The sequence below is a fragment of the Perca fluviatilis genome, chromosome 5 (genome assembly GCF_010015445.1).
Source record: "Perca fluviatilis chromosome 5, GENO_Pfluv_1.0, whole genome shotgun sequence".
Classification (NCBI taxonomy): domain Eukaryota; kingdom Metazoa; phylum Chordata; class Actinopteri; order Perciformes; family Percidae; genus Perca; species Perca fluviatilis.
In genome coordinates, this window is record NC_053116.1 from 10483203 (window position 1) to 10506455 (window position 23253).

The window sequence follows — 23253 nt, forward strand, 5'->3', positions numbered from 1 at the left end:
CGAGCGCCCGACTGGTCTAATCGCCCCCCCACCTCTCAGGCAATGTAAAGCTCTGAGAAGCGGAAGCCCCCTGTGTTGTTCTAACACGAAAAATAATTATTATACTCTTCTTTGCACGCACGCACAAAGAATGACCACATTAGTATTCAAACTAGCCTCCGTATTTCCGACAGCCCTTAGACAGAACTGTCTGCCTCTCTCTGTTGCCCGCAGACCCCCTCCTCTCACAGCTGAGCCTCTCTGCAGTCTGTGGATGATATTTCCTCTGTGTGCCACCGCCTCGAGCTTCCACTCCCCACCCCCCTCCCCCTCTGTGCACACTCTGCACCTTCCCACCCCTCTTGTTAATGACAATTAATGGCTAGTGGTCTTGCGCAAGTGTGGGGACGTATATACGTGCGGCGGCATCTAAACGCTGTTTTGACAAGGCTGGCTCGCTTGACCTCCCAGACAGTGCCGCAGAGCACAGGAGCAAGGCGCAGCGCTGTGCTCGGCCATAATTACTGCGCTGACAATTGTGTCTGACATTTTCACATAATCACTTCACCCCGGGAATACACACTGTCCCTTTTGTGGCCCACAGCTTAATCAAGACCATGTAAACATAGCTCCGGTGTATAAGCTCTCTCTCTCTCTCTCTCTCTCTTCTCTCTCTCTCTCTCTCTCTCTCTCTCTCTCTCTCTCTCCTCGTCTGTCAGTGTTGCTTTCGTGGTGATCATGTACGAAACGGCGCCGACGGTCTCTTGACATAGTGTGGGAACACTGGAAGGCCTGGGCGGTCTGAATCCTGTCAAACACACGCATCTTAAATTGTCACGAGGAATTTCATGTGATTGCACCGTTGGCGGGCATGCATACACATTCATTTACATACATAATCTTGAAAGATTTCTCTCTGACACCGCTCCGATGACGGAATGTCATATTAATCATAATCTTTTTTTTTTCTTCTGCTTCAGAGCAGGTCACGTTCGTCTGGCAATTGCGATGCAGTTATGTAAATCACAATCCCATGACACACTGGGACTGGTGGGGGAGGCAGGGGGAAGGAGGGGGTCTTGTATCTGTACCCTCCCCTAATGAGATTGATGTCCCACCATCTATCAGTGTGGGAACTGCCAGAGAAGAAGCCCAGCAGCGTGCAGGGACACAGCATTTAACTCACAATCTCCTAGGCTCACACCACAGGGAAGGACAGAATTTCCCGAATTTTAGAATTTCCCAAATTTTCTGTCAAAAGCTAACTCTATTTCTCTATGTCTGTCTCATCGCTCTTATCTCACTCTCTTTCTCTCTCTCTCACACACACACACACACCATTTGCCCTATTTACACATCCTGCAGGCAGCACAAAGGAAATTTGCAATGAAAAGTTTACCTGGAAAATGTCAGGTGTATTTCAGGACTTATTTATTACTGCAGTGAAAGGAATTGCTTATTTGCTGTGAGACTAGGGCAAAAAAATAGACTTTTTGCAATAACTGTTTGTTTGTCGGCTTTATTGGCTTTGCTCTCTTTCGGCGGGATTTGTTTGAGTTTGCACTTAAATCACAATGCTCTTGGAGCGTTAGTGTAATTACTAGCAGTGAGTGACGTGCTGTCAGACACGTTGCCACTGTGCGAATGTTGTTATGATGTAGACAGATGGCAATTTGTGAGCAAGCTTGTCAGTTTCCCTTCATACCCCGGGCACATTTTCACATACACGTACCACAGCACATAGACAGTCACGGCACGGAAACCGCTGAACTTCAAATACGTCACGCTCTCATCTATAGAATTAATGCCACCGTGACTTCATTTGGTATTAAAGATGAATTGTATATCTCACTATTTATTGTAAGACTAGAGCTACGTAATTTGTTCAGGCGGAAGCAACAGAAGCAGTTTGGTAATTACAGTAATTAGGCCATTCTTTTTCTTTTTTTTTTTGACAAATCTATGTGTTTTAACAGTCATGTGAAGTCTGTGGTTCGTTCCTGTTTTTTCCATCTCATTGCTAAAATGAGATCTGCGGTTTCTCAAAGAGAGATGGAGACTTTTTCATGCTTTTGTTTCTTCTCGTTTGGATTATTGCAGTGTACTGTACACCTGCTTAAACAAATCATCCTTGGACAAACTGCAAGTCGTACAGAATGCAGCAGCAAGACTTTTATCTAAGACCAGCAGGAGGTCGCACATTACTCCTGTGCTTAAGGCTCTTCACTGGCTACCGATTGGTTTTAGAGTGCATTTTAAAATTGTAACTATTACCTATAGAGCCTTACATGGCCAAGCTCCCTCGTACATCCAGGAACTACTGCACGCACACACTCCTGGTCGCTCTCTGAGGTCTTCAAGTCAGGAACTCTTAATTGTTCCTAGAACACGTTTTAAAACAAGAGGTGATCGTGCATTTCCGGTGGTGGCCCCAGGGCTCTGGAACTCTCTCCATTTAGCCTTGAGAGCTTTGGATTCTGTGGAAACCTTTAAAAAACACCTGAAGACTCATCTTTTCAGACAAGCATTTTATTAGCCATATAGCTTTGTATGTGTTGTTTTTGCTCTGTTTTTGTTTTACTGTAAAGCACTTTGTGACCCATTTTGTCTGTGAAAGGTGCTATATAAATAAAGTTTACTTACATTAAAGATATTTATTTCTGCATTTCCCTGTCCATTAACTCTTGTAAATCTCTCTCTCCTCTTTTCCCACCGCCATCCCTACAGCAGAGGAGCCCGCTAGGGGAGTGCGGGGCTTCACGCGAGATCCATCTCAGCTGCAGGGCTCCATCCTGCAGACAGCACTGAGAAAAAGCCCCCAGGGCTTCGGGTTCACCATCATCGGAGGAGACCGACCCGATGAGTTCCTTCAGGTCAAAAACGTCCTTCTGGATGGGCCTGCCGCACATGACAACAAGATCGCCTCAGGTAGTCTTTCTTTCCCCACAGACACTACTCTTTATAAAAGTGCACTCCAGTATCTGTATTGCACTTTAGCTTAGCAGTAAGACTCCATCTAGTCCACTATCTCCACAGCGCTGTGGAGTAAGGTCTGGCTACACCACACACACATTCTAGGATATAGGATAGGAGAAAAAAAACACTCTGGGTTCTTTGCATTTTTTTAAAGCAATCCCAATCATCTTGGGTAGCGCTAAGCTCCGGACGCAGCGATGGTGGCTCCGCTAAATGGTCTCGGGAAGGAACTTTGTCTTTTGCACCATACAAAAGAAAACTCCAAATACAATATTAAAGGGATACGCCACCGTTTGTTGAAATAGGGCTTATCACGGTCTCCCCTAGCTGTAGATAGGGGGGCCAACGCATTTTTTGTGCATGCATTGTTTTAGTCCGGTGCAACACCGGCAGCGCTGCCGCTAGTTAGCTTAGCGTAGTGAATGGAATCCTATGTTGCCGGTTAGCATGTTGTGTGTAAAATTGAGCCAACAAAAGACAAAAAAACAACCTAATTACTTAAACTGAGACAAAAAATGCATTGGCCCACCGATCTACAGCCAGGGTAGACCGTGATAAGCCCTATTTCAACAAACGGTGGCGTATTCCTTTAAATGAAGTTCACACAATACAGTGACGTGAGCTATTTAGATCAGCCGATACATGGTTAAACCTCATTTGCTCTTACCAGTGTATCTCCGTGTGTACTTCCTCCACAGCAATCCCACCAATCGGTCTCAAAATGTCCCAGTTAGAGAGGAAATGCCGCAAACATATTCTTTGTAAATCTTTACAGTCATTCCCCGAAAGAACGAAGCAGGCCTGCCTTGTTGCACGATCCAAATTTTCTTCAAAACTCGCCATTTTCAGCGTGTAGCTTGCTAGCTCGAAGCTTGTTGTCGTTCTTTTCCGAGGCGAACAGAGTTTGAGAACGGCAACAAGACGCCATCCTACTTGTCCGTAATGCAAAGTAATACAAGCAGGAATTACTAGGAGGAAGAGTTACAGCAAGAGAAATGGGCTTTTTATAACTTGTCTAAACTAAACATAATCCAGTGTCACATTCACACGTATGCCTATTCACACAGTGACACTTGACTTGGCATCAGCATACGTACTTGTACATAATACAGTTTTTATGTACCCCGGGTACACACAAACAAACACATTCAGAGAAAAAACACCAAAGTGGCTCTTTACCGTGAATGTCACATTGCTTGATCAAGCAAAGGCAAACATTTATAGTTTTATAGTGTTCAGTGGAGCGGCTCTAAAAATAGGAAACGTCCGTCAATAAAGCACATGTTCAGTTTACGGCTGACACCCAGATTTTTATACGCAGCCATAATTTACAGATTTAATAGGCCTGCAAAGGCTGGTGAGTGACCCAGCCTGCTTATCCGCACAATGTGTTAATGCAGTAGCCTAGTAGTCTGCTTTCTGTAAACTCTGCTGCGGAGAATCAACGTGAAACTAGAACAGAGAGAGTAATTATGTTCAATGTTTCATTTCCCTTGAGAAGGAGGATAAGTGATTGAACTAAAAAAATTAATGTAATTAATTTCATCGCAAGCGCCGAACTATAACTTCATGTAATATCCTTCTGCGTTTTAAGCGTTTCTGACTACAGGCCTGAGGCATTTATTTATGCCAAGGGTAGAATGTTTTAAGTGTTGGAGACTCTTTATCGTTTACCTACATTGCCAGTGTTATTGTGTGGATGGTTAATTATTAGAGGAGTCATGAAAGCGATGTGTAGTGGGTCCTGAACATGGCACTACATTGGGATGTGGAGCTCATTTGAGTGTGAAACCTTATCTGTGTTTGCTAAGAAAGCGTATTGATTGTGTAGGTGGGCTGAATCCTCCGCTGGGCTTTCAGCCAGCTACTGTAGCTAGTCAGCGATTCAGCCGGCCATCCAGGCCTATATGTCAGGGGTGATGAGAGATTCCCACCCCCCCACCCCCCCCCCCACCAGATGAAAGGTGGAAGAAGAGAACAGCATGTCAGTGATCTTGTTCTATTTCATACTCTCGCTTGCTCTCTACATCTCCGTTAACATCTTTGAATTTTCGAAAGAGTTGGACGGGCAGATGGAAAAACATTTACAGATTCTAATTATGCAATCCAGCTCGATTTGTATCATTTCACTTATGTGTGTGTGATACCTTTGGCAGCGACTAGTGCTGCAGCTAACGATTATTTTCATTTCATCAGTCTGTCGTCATCATTATTTTCTTGATTAATTTGTTGATTGTTTGGTCTGTAAAATGTCAGAAAATGGTGAAAAATGTCAATCAGTGTTGCCCAAAGCCCAACATGACGTCCTCAAATGCCTTGTTCCATTTCATCCTGACTGCCAGAGGCAGTGCTTTAACACTGTATAGATTCCGTATGCAATATTTTTTTTCCCACTATGGCCACGCCAAAGACCCGCCCTTTAATAGCTACTATTGGCTAGGCGTCCATGCTTACGCAAGGTAACGTAACCTGATTTGTTCAGGTCCTATCCCCTGACCAATCGGCTATCCTGACCTTAACCACTCGACGTCCAATGCCTAACGCCTAACCCCAACCAATCGACCAATTCGTAATTTTGCATTCCGTATGGCGCTTGCGCAGGTCGAGTATTTATATATCAACAACGTCACCTGTTATCTCGGGGTGACCCTGGCCAAGGTATTAACTTCCGGTGTCATCCCCGAGCGCATTCCTTTTTCATCTTCTCGCTACGCAGGTCGTCTGCCATCTGTGGTAGCATTAGCATTTGCTTTAGTTGAAAACTGTGGACTACTGATTATTACTAAGCTCGCCGCTTGTAGCCTCGCGATTACGGTCGGAGTTGCGGATTTGTTTGCCCTCCGAAGGCTGCGGCCGAGCTGTCCCTCTTCAGGGAAGGGGCCGGTGTATTCGCCGTTCGGCTTCAGACGATCCAACCCCCGGACTGGCGGACGCTCCGGACCCACCTCGCAACTTCTACACTCCGTAAGATCGATTTCGTTTGTGTTGCTATTGTGTCAGTGAAGGTTCCCTCTCCTGTGTACGATTGTTTGTTTCACTGTGGCCGGGCGCTTCCGCTGTGCTGAGTGACGTCAGTGACCGTCCTTATCTGATAAACGTGTAACCTCAATTACTAACGTGAGAGCGTTCGCTCGGTGTTAAGGATTACTGTAACTGTAAATCACCAGTTCAACATATTGGGCCCTATTTTAACGAGCTAAGCGCACGGCGTGAAGCGCCTGGCGCAGGTGCGTTTAGGGCGTGTCCAGATCCATTTTTTGCTAGTTTGACGGCGGAAAAAAGGGTCCGTGCGCCGGGCGCATGGTTCTAAAGGGTTGTATTTAGTGTCTTTATTAATTCATAGTTGTTTTGGGCGTAACGTGCAATAACCCAATCAGTGTCATCTCCCATTCCCTTTTAAAAGCCAGGCGCGTGTGGACCTTGGTGCATTGCTATTATGATGGAGGATTTGCACCATAATATTTTTATTTGTAATCTTTTTTTGTGTGTGTGTGTGTGTGTGTGTGTGTGTGTGTGTGTGTGTGTATATAAAGGCAGTTGCACACCAGACGGCCAACTGTCGGCAGAAAAGCCAGTCGGACTGATCAGTCTCCCCGCGTTGGTCCAAAAAGTGCCTCAGAACACACCGAATAGAGGAGACGTAATACGTAATAATAGCAGGCAGCGCTAATCTGTATTGTTGCACAAAAACTGAAACCTTGCAGCTGATTGGACGAACATGTCATCTGGGTTTGTTTTCTCAGACAGACAGACTGTCATGGCAGATTCAGCAACTTCATGGCCCATTTCTCGCTTTAAATGTTTTCAAAAACACGTTTCGGTAAACTATTTTAGTACAATATGAGATCATATCCTGAACAAGCCGCCATGACAGTCTGTCTTTGAATTTCCGGAGAAACCGGACCCTTGTGACGCGTTCGTCCAATCAGCTGGCTGTTTTCATTTTTGGGCGCCGCATGCTTTTATGGAGACGTATCGTCGCTTTGATGTGTTCCGAGGCACTTTTTTGACCTACTCGGGGGAGACTGATCAGTCCAACTGCCTTTTCTGCCGAGGGTCGGCCGTCTGGTCAGTGTGTCCACGCACAGTGCATAAGTCTAGGCGCAATTTACTGATTTGCTGTTAAAATAACCATGAAATGCTGCGCTATTGACTTTAGACCAGGTTTTGGTTGGTCAATGGCGCGATCACTTCCCGCTGCCTCAAGATAGCAATACGCCAAGAATTCACCTGAACACACCTCCCTGTAAGACCAGCACGGCCATGGGCGCACAGATGGGCGCAGGTGCATTTGCTATTTAAACGACGCGGGCGCTGGACGGGAAATTGACAACTGCGTCGGTCTTAAACTAGCAAAGACACTTGTGTCGGGCTTTGCTCTGCGCCGGGTCTGAGATAGGACCCAAGGTGAAGGGAGTGTCCTCGCTCCCCTCTTGCTGTGCCGTTGTACGTCGGCCCGCAGATAGCGGAGTGCTCTCGCTCAGGCTAACTTGGTGGGTCACTGTCAAGAGTGTGGGGACAGATATTGTCAGCTATTGTGCCAGTGAATAAAGTGTTCTCGCTTCCCTCTCACGACATGTACGGTTTATTGTTTTACTCTGCTAGTTAAAGTTACAGGTTAAATACGGCACTATACCTGTTCTTTTGGTTTAGTCATCGCAGCGTGCTCTCGCTCGGTGGCTGTTTCTTCACCGTTAACGATGGACTCTCATAGTTGTAGTGTTTGTATGGCTCCTCTTCAACCCGAAGACGGCCACGACCTCTGCCCCCCTTGTCTTGGGGTCGAATATCTAAGGGAGGGCCTTTCAGAAGACCCCTGCATGAACTGCAGCTACTTGACCCGCACAGTGAGGGCTGCTAGGCTGGCCTAGGTGGAACTTCGTCGTTCTGACTTGTCTTTTCAGAGCAGTTGACCCCAGCCCAACCTACCCTATGCAAGTGTCGGACCGCGGAGGCTGCGGGTGCTCCTTCCAGGAAGAAGGCTAAATCTAGCGGGCTGTGTGCTAAGGTAGACTTGCTGACCACTGAGCTCTCCTTCTGGCCTTCCATTCCGGTGCTGGTGCGGTGGATGCTGCTCCACCCAGTCTACCGCTGCTGAGTTTGTGGCTGAGGAGGATATGGTTTCCATGGCGGCTTCAGCCCCTCTCTTTTAATGAGTATCCTGAAGAGGGGCCCTCCATTGCTTCAGGGCCTGGCTCCCATTCCTCGTCTTATAGCTCATTAGATGGGGCTGAGGCCAGCTCCACGGGGTCCATCATTCGCGCGGCGCTGGCTCGCTTGCAGCTGGATGGGAGGCACCCTGAACCTGTGCAGGCTAGTGCTTTCTTCAGGTGCACTCCAGCCCCCCCCCCCCTTTTATTGTTCCTCCTTCTGATGAATATCTGAAGGAGCTACATGCATGTTGGAGGGATACTAAAGCTCTCTCCTATCCTACATCTTATGCCAGAACTCTGGCAGCCATGCAGGATGTGGCAAATTTGGGCCTGGCCAAGCCATTGACCCAACTATTGCTTCCCTCATAGTTTCCCCTGACGAGGCTCTGAGGCCCGATGCCAGGTGCCCTCGACCCCAGTGTCTGGTCACAGACAACCTTCTAGCGTATGATACTGCGACACCTATGGGCCGCATTGGTAACTCCCTCTCTCACCTCATGCTTGCCCTCTCGGTTCCCTGCAGCAGGCGGCATTCACGATTCCTCCACCAGCCTCGGTGATGCTTCTCTGCAGGCTTTTGCTCTAATGTCTAGGGAACATGGGTGCCTGATGTCCACTCCTAGCCAGCCAAGGGGGGCCGCATCTTCTCCCCAATCACCGGCTTACCCCGGGGGCCACCATGGGCCTCAGAGCCCCAATGAGAGACCAATTCGCTACCGTCGCGAACCTGCTCGCTTGCCCTCTCCGCAACCTCGGGCCGTGGAGCCTAGGCCTTCAGAGGCCAGGGGGGCCAGGAATTGAAGCCTTGGGGCCAGCTGTCGGACGTTTCTCTCAGCAGCAGCTCTCCTGTTGGGCAGCCTATGCTTTAGATCCTTGGGTGGTTTCCACCTTAGCCCAGGGGTACAAGCTTCAGTTCCGACGCCGGCCTTCAGCTGGGTCAAGATGACCATCATCAGCGACCCAGCAACAACTCTAGCCCTGGAACGGGAGTTGTCCTCCCTCCTAACCAAGGCTGCAATAGAACCGGTGGACCCCCTGTCTCAACCCGGGGGGGGTTCTACTCAATTTATTTTCTGGTCCAGAAGAAATGTGGCGGGCTTCGCCCTGTTCTGGATCTAACGGAACTCAACTAATTTTTGAAAGTGTTGCCGTTCCACATGTTGAGTACCAGTGCGGGCCCTTAGGACGTATGTGGACGCTATGCCTGCATACGTCAGTCTGAGCAACTTTTCGTCTGTTATGGTGGTCGTATGAAAGCTCTAAGCACTTAAGGTCATCCAGGAGTCATAGAACCGTAGTTACATTCATAACTTTCCTTTTGTCCACAACTCAAAATCTACTGTCATAGAGGAGTGAAGAAACTGGAAACTATTCACATTTAAGAAGCTGGAATGAGAGAATCTCTTTTTTTCATAAAAAAATTACCCAAACCAATTATCAAAGTAGTCGACAACTATCCAGCTCTCGCAGCAACATTAGCGTCTCTTCTATAAAGGTGCCTTTGTGTTAGTGCTGCACGATATGAGGAAAATGTCTGATTGCAATTATTTTTGACTGATATTGCGATATGATATAAGATATATGAGGAAATTATCATTTTTGCATCATTAATCTCATTTTCATTGAAACATATTAAATTTAAAATGATAGTGTAATTTTCGTGAGGATTTGTACCAAACAAAGATTATTTTCTTTAGTCTGTAGGATAGGATTTGTAGGCCGGTACGTCTCTGCAGCACCACAGTACTTCATTCAGAATGGTTGGACACATATTTTGCCTTAAAGAAATATTGCGCCCCCACTTGCGATTTGTATGTTGCAATTAGTCCATAAATTGTGCTTCCCTACTTTTGTGTAATCGTCTCAATAATAATTGCGATTAACAATAGAATTGTCTTTTTAATTCAAATGTGAAAAGATTTATTAATGTATTAGAGATTAAAGTTGTGAATGAATTCCATGATGCATCTTTTGGTTAAATCTCTGTTATGTGACCCAGATAATATGAAGTAAACAACGCCTCTTATCATAAAAAATAATTCTAACTGTATCCCCCACCCCTTTCTCATTTTTGTAGCTATGAACGTGTATAGGGTCAAGTACCAACAACTAACAATTGAAATAATATTAAAAATATATAGTCTTACTAATAATCACTTATGTGATTACAATTTGGCATATCTAAACAAAATCCACAATTACCAGTCATACGCCTTAAGACCTTAGCTATAAACTGTTAGCAATAAACTGCGGTTAAACGAAGAAACCGCGATTATTAAAAGAAAATTGACAATTAAACAAGTATGTAACAATTGTTACAGGCCTAGATGTTAGCGATCGGTCCAGGTCAGTAAAGCCCTGTGTTCTTTTCAGGTGACGTGATCGTGGACATCAACGGGGCATGTGTGTTGGGGAAGACTCACGCCGATGTGGTGCAGATGTTCCAGTCCGTCCCCATCAACCAGTACGTAGACTTGGTCCTGTGCCGGGGCTACCCGCTGCCCGAGGACTCCAGCAGCAGCGAGGAGACCTCCGGAGGCCCCTCCACTTCCATGGACACTTCCCCCTCCACGTCCACGCCACAGGAACCCCCGTACACTGTCCCAGACGGAGGCACCCTCTCCAGGCAGATCGCTGCAGTACCGCCCATGGCCAACGGCGGACGCCACCATCACCACCACCACCACCACCATCATCCTCACCAACAACAACAACACCACCACCACGTTTCTCACGCCGCCAACCCAGAAGGCCCTGACCCCACTCTGCTGCAGCCGGAGCTGGTGAGCGTCCCCCTGGTGAAAGGCCCCGGAGGTTTCGGCTTCGCCATCGCAGATTGCCCCCTGGGCCAAAAGGTGAAGATGATCCTGGACGCCCAGTGGTGCCGCGGCCTGCTGAAGGGCGACGTGATCAAGGAGATCAACAGGCAGAACGTCCAGACGCTGAGCCACTCGCAGGTGGTGGACATCCTCAAAGACCTGCCCGTGGGCAGCGAGGTCAGCGTGCTGGTGCTCCGGGGAGGTGAGTTGGCAGGAATGACGCCGCCTTCACACTGGCAGTTGAAATCAGCTTCGGAAGCTACTCACAAAAATGGCAGAGAGACTGGAATGAGTGATGAATGTGATGAAAGTGTCTGAATGTACGATTCTCTCTGACCTCTTATAAAGCTAGAAATAGAAAGGCTGCTGCGTGGATAAAATTTGCCCAAGACGTTGACATGTCAGGTCGATTAAATGTGATATAGCGGTATAATGTCAATAATTCGGTGTCTGTTGCTAGCTAACCAATTAGCATTAGCAGGTTTGTTTATCAGTACCATAGCAACACTAACTTCCGTCGGATAGGAACCGTCCGTAGCCTTTCGCAAGACTTCAATTTTTTTTAACATATCCGGATAACCAACTGACACAATTTCTTTTGCACCGCATTCGTTCGGACCCGGTTCGGACCCATTCGCATGGGGTCTGTGAGTCTCCATAGGAAACGAATGACTTCCGGCCGTATCGGAGCCGATTTCAACTGCCAGTGTGAAGGCGGCGTGAGAGCTCTCTTTGCTGGAAGCAGTGGTGGAATGTAACCAAGTACATTTACTGTACTGCAGAAGTGCTGTACTTCAGTACAATTTCATTTTTAAGATAATTTTTTGGCCATTTTTAGGCCTTTAATGACAGGACAGCCGAAGACATGAAAGGGGAGAGAGAGGGGGGAAATGACACGCAGCAAAGGGCCGCAGGTCAGAGTCAAACCCGGGCCCACTGCCTCGAGGAGTGGCGCCTGATCTACCAATTGAGCTATCCAGGCGCCCACTTAAGTACAATTTCTTTTCATGCCACTTTCTACTTCTACTCCGCTACATTTACAGAGAGAAATATTGTACTTTTTGTACCCCGCTGAGGCATTGTAATGAGCTCGTCAAAGCATTAAAGTATGCCCCCGTTATCTGCCGCTGAACTGTATAAGCAGCACGGCTCTGTGAAGGATTTAGGTCTGCACTGTAATACGAAACCAAACAGAAAGAGGCTCACGCTGCTGTAATGAAGGGGCGGCAGTGTGCGCATCCTGCTGGACACTAGGGCTGCTTTTTACTCCACTACATTAATCTGACAGCTATAGGTAAAGCTAAAATACGATGTTTTATTATAAATTAAACTACCCAACAACCTAACGGCCCACAAGTCCAGCTGAAATGATTAGCCGATTAAACGGTTTATTTGCAGAATCTTGCAGAACCTGAGGACACTTAGTACTGAGCTCAGACTGCGCAGGCAAAAAAAAAAAAACTTTTTTTTCCCCCCTTCTTTTTTTTTTTTTTTTTTTTTTCCCCCTCCCCGCAAAACGCATAAATCGATATTCATTAGCTTATATCTTATTTTTTTTTTTTTTTTTTTTTTTTTTTTTTTTTTTTTTTGGGAGAAACCACAAAAAAAACCCCCCGATCTTTTCCATTTCTGATTTGGGCCACTTTACTTTGACTTAAGTATAATTTTCGATGCAATACTTTCACTGGTAACAGAGTATTTCATTTTTTTATTTTAGTTATTTATTTTACATTGTGGGATTGGTAATTTTACTTAAGTAAAGGATCTGAATACTTCTTCCACCACTGGCTGGAAGGGTACACTGCGGCCCCAGGTAAGCCTGCAACATTGAACTAATCCTAAGAAGTATGTCGCATCTGGCTGGGTTACAGTGCTGCTGCTGTGACATCTCTGTTGTTAAATCGCTGCTGTCTATATTCATCTACTCAGGTTACTGCTCAGACAACAAACAGGTGTTAGTGACCGGAGATAGCCTACAGCTTTAGTCCCACGCTCCTAAAATCCTTTTAATCCCCGCACAGCTTTGTGTATTCGCCTGTAGTCTCTCTCTCTCTCTCTCTCTCTCTCTCTCTCTCTCTCTCTCTCTCTCTCTCTCTCTCTCTCTCTCTCTCTCTCCTCTCACTTTCCCTATACAACAAAGTGAAATAACCGAGGTGAGAAGCCCACCTGCTTGCCTTGGAAGTTAAATTCTTAAGAAAGAAAGCAACAATGACTACGTTTACATGCACATAATATTCCGGGTTTTCGCCCTTATTCCCGAAAAAGACGATATTCCGACTAAGCTGTTTACACGGCTAACTAAAGTGAATATTCCACTAACCTTCCTGTTTACATGCAGCTGTGCAATATAGGATTTTTTGCCACCAGTGGTGGTCTTGTTGGCCAGTGCGAACAAAGAATTCAAAAACCCGTTGATAGCCAAGTCTTTGATCATGTTTAAAAGTAGCCGTGTTTCTCCCTCCGACCAGAGACGTGGTCTCGACCGCGACCCTGCAAACTGTTGGCTGGTTAGTCCGTGTACAGTAACCATCGCAAACTGTGGTTAAAACCCCGATTGAGACTCATATTCCGAATGCGCTGTATATATGTGCAAAGAATGCCTTTTAAAACCCAAATAATACCGCAATATCCCACATCTTAATCCGAAAATACTATATATATATATATATATATATATATATATATATATATATATATATATATATATATATATATATATATATATATATATATATATATATATATATTATATATATAAAAAGAAAAAGGCCAAATTCGGAATATTCAAACCGAATATGCGGTTTACATGACCCTTATCACATTTGGAATATTGTCATATTCTGTATAATAGCGGCCTATTAGTGTCATGTAAAGGTACGTACTGTTATACCAGTGTTACTGTAGTTGAGGCGAGATTTAGTGTAACACGTACCGTGTTTTTAAATTTATCAATAACTGCGTGGACTGTGGTTTTCTGGCGCTATTGCTTGGACACACAGATTCGTCCGATATGTAAAATAAAGCTCTAAAATGTCACGCTCTGGTCCACACCAACTCGGCATCCTCCACCATGCACCTTCCCAAACAGGGAGGAAGCTATGCTTAGTCACATGGTGAGCTGTGCCGCGAAGGGCGAAGAGAGATGGCAGTTTCAGGGATTCACTTGCTGCTGCTGAGAGAGAGAGAGCGAGAAGGAAGGAGGGGAGGGATAGAGCATGGTGGGTAATCATTGCCCTTCTTCTTACTTGAGGCTTTCACTGAGTTGAAGGGCTTGTTCCTTTTTTGCCTTTTACTGCAGTGCAGTAGCCTAGATTCTGGAGATCAGTGTTGCACCCACATATCAGTTGGAGTCGGCTGGGCTCTGCTCCGAGCTCCAGGGGCTTGTCGTGTGTGTGTGTGTCCCATTTGTGCCAGCTGTACATAGATTTATTTTTTATTTTTTTATGGTACATGTGCATTAGTGTGTTAGTGCTAAAAAAAAAAAAGGGGGCAGAAGATCACAGCTCTCCTGGATTAAAACGAGTATCGCTTCAGGGCTTCCCTCAAGTCGGCCATAAACCAGGATTAGGTTAGGCTTTGGTCCCAGCCTGGGGCTAGAACTCCCTTCCGATGACAGCAGCACAGAGAAATGGAACCGGAAATGATTTGGCCCTGATCCCTGTTCCGCTTTGAAATCTGGAAATGAGGCGCAGTACCCTTCCCCGTTGGATATGTACTATATGTATCATTTGCAAAATGAATCAGACTTATTACCGAGTCATTTCTCCTACACCAGCAAACCTTTCATTCATTTCGATCTGTCCATGACCTTCCCGAACAGTGGTTGTGAAAAGCTTCGGACAGGGAGATTATTTACAGTGTTGTGGTAGTGTAGCGAACAGCTGGCAGGTTTAAGACTGAGCAGTGCTAGGTTTCCCATGGCCTAGGGTCACCTCTGTGTCTCCCACCCTGCCGTGACATGCACACCAGTTTTGCTACTGGAGTATACTGTCCCCTACTGGTTGAAATACGGAAAGGAAAGAGGGAGGGATTCAAAAAAGTTACAAAACCTACAGGAAATAATAATAATAATAATAATAATAATAATAATAATAATAATAATAATAATAATAATAATAATAACCGTTCTCAATAAGAGTCTGTGTAAGAAGTAGGAGAGGATGTGCTGTGATGCTCGGCCACTGAAAGCTAACATGTCAGTGTAGAAAGATACAAAGTACAACTCCTCCTTTTTAAGCGTTTTTTTAAGATATGTGATATGTGTTTGTTGTTGTTTTCTTAATTGAATTCAATCCAGAATTTAACATCCCCGTCTCCCTCCTCTGCTTACAGGTCAGACATCTCCTGTGAAATCCCTAAAACCAGTAAGTGGGAGCAAATCTTTGTGACATTTCTTCCATTTTGTAGGATGAAACGGAGAATATATTCCGATGATAAAACTGCCGCTGAATTATTCAACAGAAAATGTTGAAACTTGTTTTCTCGCAAGCACCACTCTGTGGTGTGTGTGTGTGTGTTGTGGAAACTGTTGTCAGCTACATTATTCAGGAAGCCCACATTAGCCAGGCTGTTATTTCTGGAGCTGCATGTGGGTAAATATGCTGGCTCCTGGCAAAGAGCAACTTAACATCCCCCTGTGTATGGGTGTTTAAGATGATCTGCCATGTTCAACAGCTTGTTCCTGTGCTGCTGCTGCTGCTCCTCCATGCTGCACTCCTAAAATAGAGAGGAGCTGAGGCAGCAACAGGCTTACTCATGCCCTTTTATTGGTTTAACACAGAATCACTATTTAAAAAAAATTAAGACTTGTGCAGCAGTTTAGGATTGTCACGCTTGTGGGTAAGCCCACCTTAAATCAATTCCCCCTGCCTTAGCTACATTTAGAATATATCATACTATGTATCAATACATACGGTATATTATATAGGGAGAGGTATACACATACAGTGCTCTTAAAAGCAATTTCTTTTGCCCTACAATATGATGATGAAGTATCGACCTGAAGTCAGAGTTTACCTCTCGGTTTATCACTACGTTAGGGCTGCTCGATTCATAATCACAGTTCTTTTTAGTCAATATTGAAATCACGATTATTTAACAGGATTACTCTTTGACTTTTGGAAAGATGTTGCATTTAGTGAACTTAAAAAAACAGTAAAACAGAACACCTTGAACTGTGAAATTTCACTTAATACTTTTCCCGTTTTGAACCTTTTAAATTCCCCTTCAGAACAAAAGACCAAATAAGAGCTTACTTGCAAAATGTGATGTGCAAAATAAAATTTAGTTTTTCTCGATTGCATCGTTTTTGTGATCGTTAGGAGCCGAAATCGCGATCAAAATTGGATTCAGTGCACAGCCCTACACTCAGAGCTGGAAAGTAACCAATTACATGTACTCCCATTACTGTAATTGAGTAGTTTTTTGTGTACTTTCACTTCCTAAAGTAGTTAGCAAAATCTGTACTTTTAAGTATTGTACTTTACTAAACAGTAACAAACTAAAATGGAAAGCGTGGTATGGCAAATCGCAAAAGACTTTGATTTCATAAAATAAGTATGAATAAGATGAGTATAAATATTTTTTTTAAAGTACATCGCCCCACGCTGTTAAAGTTTTTTACTTTGAGTACATTTTAAATGAGCTACTTTTTAATTTTACTTAGACTGTAGATTTATACACTGGTAATTTTACTTGTACTTAAGTCAGTACAGAAAAATACTTCAGGCAGATTTTGTAGAGTCTGTCCGCACATCAAAAGTTTTAATCTAGTCTAGTACCAAAACGTTACCTACTATTAAACTGTATATATTTTTTGCAAGTTAGACAGTGTGCAGGAGTTTCTTTGCAACTACTTAAAGTGCTCATATTATGCTTTTTGGCTTTTTTTTCCCTTTCCTTTATTGTGTTATATGTCTTTTTTTGTGCATGTTATAGGTTTACAAAGTGAAAAAGCCTAAAGTCCACCCCAAAGGGACTTACCATCTCCAACAGAAAACACTGTTCACAAACTGCTCCTAACAGCTCTACTGTAGTCCAGCCTTTACTTCAGAGACTAACGTGGGTCACTTTGTAACACACGTTATAATGCTCGCCTAGCTGCTAGCGTGGCGCGCCCTCATACTCTGCTTCTGACTGGCTAGTAGTCCTTACCTAGCTAATGTACATGTGTGACTCCCAACAAAGATGGAACAGAAGTGTGATGCCTCACTCTGTAGCTAAAGCAGAGAGCTCAACACAGGGTGAAAAGAGGAGCTGCAGCAATGTGCAGTACAACAAAAAGATGGTTTTAATTACGAACCTGAAAATGAGCATAAAATGAGCACTTTAAAATAATAGAAACTAATCCAAGTAATAGTACTTATTAATAGTACTTTTGCTTGAGTAGAATATTGTTGTACTCTTTCCACCTCTACCTACACTACATCCCGGCTCTTGTTTCTGTGTTGCAGTGCACGGCCGTATCCCAGCCTGCTCCCCAACAGGCGCCCCATGCCTCGCCCCAGCCTATCGGCCAGCCACAGCGACCGGAGACGGTTAACAGCGCAGAGGCCCTCGCTCAGGCCGAGGTGGCCCCCAACCCGCTCCCTTTCTCTGGCAACACCCTGCGCTCGTCTTCACCCAAACCGGACGCGTCGGAGCTCTACCTCAAGTCCAGGGCCTTGTTGGACAGCAAGCGTAAGTGTACACGCTCCAATGCATGAGTGTTGAGTTTCCAGCCCCAATGGCTCAGGACTCCACCTGCCACCATTCAACAGGATTTTGGATGCACAGGCTAGTGTGTGGCGAGACTTGCAACACATTTTTTCAGCATACCCAAACGGAATCTGCAGATTTTCAGCAGTGATGCAGAATAACAATTTGCAGTATTTAGGGGACTGTTTTTCTGCTCGGGGTGGCGATGTGTTAACATTCAGAGTTGTATTTCCTTTTTTTTTTTTAAATATCTGCGGAATTGTGCGTCCGCAGATTGCGTGTGGCCCTGTTCATCAGGTACTGTAGATAATGCATTGTCAAAAATAATGATGCCCATCACAAGTTACCTAGTCTACGTTGATGTCTTAAACGCGTTTGGTTTTTGTCTGATCAATTATACCTGGTATTTAATGTATGAAACGCAGCAAACGTTTTCTGTTGATCAACTTATCCATTCATCAATTTCAATCCTTGAACTGTTCTACTTCTGATTTTAAACACTTTGATTTTATTTTAAGATATTTTATCTGACAAAGGAAAGCTCAATAAATCTCTAATCCAAACAAGATACATATGCATACAGTACATACACAAGATAATATAATCTTTTAGCTATTGGAATCAAATATTTCTTTAACTCGCTGGCCTTGACCACTGCATTATACAATACACAATTTGCCCACATGCCACACATAACGCACAAACAGCAGAATTCATGTGTCTTGTCTTCATGGCAAATCAATCAATCAATCAATCAATCGAAAGTGATTTCTATAGCACATTTCATACAAATCAATGTAACAATGTGATTTGGACAAAAGTGACACTGAATTCTCTGCAATTATACAGAGAGCCAGTGCGTGCATAGATCTATACGGAACTTAAGATATACAGAACACGCACGCATGCACGCACACTAGAGGGTGACACAGGAATCACTTGTCGCTCCCGTCACATCCCGATCATGGGACTCCTGTTGATTTCTATGCTTGATCCATCCCGAACACGTTACAGACAGTGAAATTAACACCCGTGCACCCGGGATTCTACCGGGGTGCCCGAAAAATTGTACCCTCTACACACACACACACACACACACACACACACACACACACACACACACACACACACACACACACACACACAGGTTTGCAGTACTATCTTTGTGGGGACCCGTCATTGACATAATTCATTCCCTAGCCCCTTACCTTAACCATAACAACTAAATGTCTAACCCTAACCATAACCTAATTCTATCCCAAATCCTACAACCAAGTCTTAACCCTCAAACAGCCTTTTAAACTTGTAGGGTCCAGCATTTTGGCCCCACAAAGTTGTGGGGATCCCACTAGTATACTGGACTCCCGGTTTTTGGACCCCACGTATATAGTTAAACAAGCGCACACACACACCCACACACCAAAGCAAAACCTAGAACAACAAACTATCTTAGCCATAGACTTTAGTACAAAGCAGTGTTTTTAACCTGTTTTTAGAGTGTTCAGTCAAATAAAAAGCCCTTCCCTACTCTCCTCCTGTCTCTGCAGCTCCTAATACCAAGGACCTGGACGTGTTCATCAAACGGAACCAGGAGTCAGGCTTTGGCTTCAGAGTCCTCGGAGGCGAGGGCCCGGATCAGCCGGTAGGTAGCAGCCCAGCCCGCTCCGGCGGTTTACATCCAGGCTTGGCGTGCTGCTAGAATCCCCAAACTAGGGCTGAACGATTTTTTGAAAATAATCTAATTGCGATTTATTTAAAAAATATTGCGATTGCGATTCGATATGCGATTATTTTTTAAGCTCTTTGTCTTCTGTATTAGTCAACAAAAACTAGCAATAAATCATTGTATAGTATGAACTTCACAAGATTAGATAGATTAAACAAGCTGTTCTTTCCTGGAGGCCAGGCCTGTATGTGATGGTGAAATTAGGTGATGCGTGAATTTATATGAATGACCTCTTTTATTTAACTACTTCAATCCCAGTAGTATATTGAGCACTGACCAAGTCTGGTGGAAACATTCATATGAAAGTCAGAAATAAATCACACTAAAGTGCAGATTGCAGAAATATAAAAACAAATGTGGCTTTACAACACTTGGTAGTATTTAGATTATTTAATTATTATTTACATAGACATATGTAAACATGTGGATTGCATTTTTTAAACACTGTCTTTGAACTTTACTAGACAGTTAAATAAGTAAAATATATACATCGGTGTATTTTTATTAAGAGCCGCCAGAGGAGCTGCCTCCAGCCTTTCCCTCCCTCATGAAGTTTGTGTCGTGGTGCATGACAGCGTCAACGACGTTGCACTAGCTTAGAGAGGCTATCGTTACGTTAGTAGTAGCATGCTGGTGTTGCCGTGGGATTAGCTAACTGTACTAATAAAACCGTTGAAACACCGTGGCCACGCTGCTGTGACAGCTCCCCGAACGTCATTTATCAGAGTCTGGTTGTTACCCCTCTCCGCGGCAGTCTCCTCCGCTCCATATCTTTATAATGGAGCTAACCGGAGCTAACCGAGCCTTCAGTTCTGCGTGCCTGTATTCATTAACTGCATGTGTGGACTGGAGCCCGAATAAAACCCTTACAAGTTTTAAACTACAACTCAGAGTTGTTTGAATGACAGAAATCTGCTCAAGGTACGGCGTACCGTTGGCGTGCTAAGTTGATGCTTTCTCTGCGGACTACGGAGTGCGGACTGATTTGCTCTCGTGAGTCACGTGACCAAATCGCAGCCTTTGCGATTAGGAAATCGCGTTTTAACATATCGCGATATTATCGCAAATGCAATTAATCGTTCAGCCCTACCCCAAACCCCTTAGATACTAGAGAACGGCAGTCACACGCCAAGCACATCCAGTACTCGAGCTGCATTCAGTGAAATAGCTGGACTTTCTGCTATTGCTGTAGGGAAATTGGGGAAATGTATTGTCAACAACAAAAATAAAACAGCAAACCTGTATTTTGCACGAAGGAAACAAGGCACGGAGCGCTCAAAGCAACTGAGAGGATTTCACCTGATTGTTCACCGTAATGCCAGTCAATCCTCGTGCTCACTCTGGCTCAGGTCAGCGAGTCGAGCCGTTTTCTCTCATCTCTTCCTGCCTCCACAGGTGTACATCGGCGCCATCGTGCCGCTCGGCGCGGCTGAGAAGGACGGGCGCCTGCGGGCGGGGGATGAGCTGCTGTGTATAGACGGCGTGCCAGTCAAGGGCAAATCCCACAAACAAGTGCTGGAGCTGATGACCAACGCCGCCCGAAACGGCCAAGTCATGCTCACAGTCCGCAGGAAAATGACACCCGCAGGTGGGTCTGCTTCGGAACAGTCGGCCTCCGAGTTTTCTCCGAGAGCACTCGGGAGCTCTCGAGCCCGGTATCTTTTTCATTTTTATTTTTTAGCCCTTTTTTGTTTAGGTCTGTGTGCTGGAGGACGACCTCTGAGCAAAAGCTTTGATCTGGGATTTGTTTCACTAATCCTTTTTAAAGATTTGTTCTGGATGACTTTCCTCGCGGATAAATCTGAATAAATGAAGTTCAGTCGAAACTTTTAACTTTTAGGATATTATTCTGTGCAGTCCTGAAACGAAAACTAAAAGTTTTGAAAGAGGATTCTTTATTTGCTTCAAATCACGGGAAAGTGAATGGAAAATCCAGTCATCCACCCAAATAGAAGAAGAAGAAAAAAAAAACTAAATCAGCAGAAGTGGCTTTGCTCTGTTTATCTGTGTGAAGGCCAGTGGAGATAAGATCAGCTGGTAGAGTCAATTTACATCTCAAAGAATGGGGGGGGAAAAAGAGAATATGCTGAGGTTTGTATATATATATTTTTTTTAAACCGCACAAACCCCTACTGCATTCAGGCTTGTCTACCCCCACAAATAACCGCTCCATGAATAGTAGCAGCACTTTTCTGAAATGACTTCATATTTGATGAATTGCAGCAACAGCTTTGATCACGTTTGCCGAAATGAAGCATCACTCACGCTAGGGTTTATGCTTTCAAAGCAGCGCTTTAGAAAGAGATTCCCTAATGCCGGCTGACAAAACGGGGGCTCGGCGATAACAAACGTACAGCGAGGAGAGATTGAGGTAGATCGGCGTGTCTTTTGAACGACAAATTGTAAAAGGGCTTTCATCTGGAGCGTAGAGTTGACAGCCTTGTATTTCACGTGTGCAATAACGACCGCATCGTCAGTAAAGCCGCTGTGCTTGGGACTATTTTTAGAAGGATGGGAAGAATGACAAATCGGGAACATTTTTGACAAATAATTGTTCATGGATTCACACGTATGCCAGTTACGTCGGTTATCTGTATATCCGTTTCCAGCAAAACGGAGCCAAAGCAGAAAATGCAGAAAATCCGTGTTATGTAAAAAATAGTGATGTGCATTCTTCTTAGAAAACACTTAGTTGTTAGAAATGTGTCATGATATATTGTCTCTAGAAGTGGATTTTCAACTTTTGATTTTTGTTTAAAGAAGGAAAAGAAAATCCCAGTACTTGATAGTATCGGATCCCAATACTTGTGGAATCGCAATTAATGAAAATCGCAACACAAATCCAGTCGGCACCCACGTATCGTGAAAGAATCAAATCGGGACAAAAGCATATCGTCACAGCCAATACAGTATCATTAGCAGAATGATAGGATTGTGTAACCAGCAGTGGAAGAAGTATTCAGATCCTTTACTTAAGTAAAAGTACTAATATCATACTGTTGAAATACTCTGTTACCAGTAAAAGTCCTGCATTGAAAACGCTACTTAAGTAAAAGTATGTTAAGTATCATCAGGAAAATGTACTTAAAGTATAAAAAGTAAAAGTACTCGATGCAGAAAAATCACATTTTAGAAACTGGAACTGATCCAAACAGTTCTGTTAATCAACTAAGTGTTTAATGGTCTGATCATGTCAGCTAAACTTGTGGGCCATTCTATTGTTGGGTAGTTTAATTTTATAATAAAACATATTTTATAAACTACATGTGTTTTTATGTGCAAAAATCTAAATGTGTAAAGTAACTGAAGCTGTCAGATTAAAGTAGTGGAGTAAAAAGTACAATATTTCTCTCTGAAATGTAGCGGAGTAGAAGTAGAAAGTGGCGTGAAAAATTTTGTACTTAAGTACAGTACTTGAGTAAATGTACTTAGTTTTATTCCACCACTGTTTGTAACCATGTGAGAGCATGCGGGACTGAACGTTTCTGTTCATTGTCATGTTGTCAGGTGATTGTGAAGAGGAGGAGAGCAGTCAGCAGCCCCCGCACTTAGCCTCCGCCCTGGTCAACAGCTCTCCCAAGATGCCTCGGGGCGAGGTTCCCAACGCCGTCCAGCCCGGCCGGCCCGAGTGCTTTGACGTCACTCTGCAGCGCAAGGACAACGAGGGCTTTGGCTTTGTCATCCTCACGTCAAAGAACAAGCCCCCACCTGGAGGTCAGACATGAAGAAAAACACATCTTACATACAACTTGAAAAAAATTCACGTTCTATCAAATGCATATAAAGCAGGGGTGTCAAAACTCAACTTCCCTAAAAAATGAGAATCCTATCAAGAGCAAGACGTGGAGTTAATTGACATGCTTTTAATTTGAAAAAGTCAAATGTCTTTGACTGTATTATTGCA

At 44.3% G+C, this 23253-nt stretch overlaps 1 protein-coding gene across 3 annotated transcripts in view; it reads left to right on the forward strand.

Moving 5' to 3' along the window:
* magi3a (membrane associated guanylate kinase, WW and PDZ domain containing 3a) overlaps positions 1 to 23253 on the forward strand; it is a 199587-nt gene that overhangs the window by 156455 nt on the left and 19879 nt on the right. For 2 of the 3 annotated variants that reach the window (XM_039799829.1, XM_039799831.1), the window contains exons 9-15: positions 2707 to 2907; positions 10482 to 11129; positions 15260 to 15291; positions 17380 to 17605; positions 19171 to 19265; positions 20745 to 20937; positions 22857 to 23063. In XM_039799829.1, the coding sequence (XP_039655763.1) occupies positions 2707 to 2907; positions 10482 to 11129; positions 15260 to 15291; positions 17380 to 17605; positions 19171 to 19265; positions 20745 to 20937; positions 22857 to 23063 (1602 nt within the window). The remainder of the gene's footprint in view (positions 1 to 2706; positions 2908 to 10481; positions 11130 to 15259; positions 15292 to 17379; positions 17606 to 19170; positions 19266 to 20744; positions 20938 to 22856; positions 23064 to 23253) is intronic. The other variant, XM_039799830.1, reaches the window with a different exon arrangement.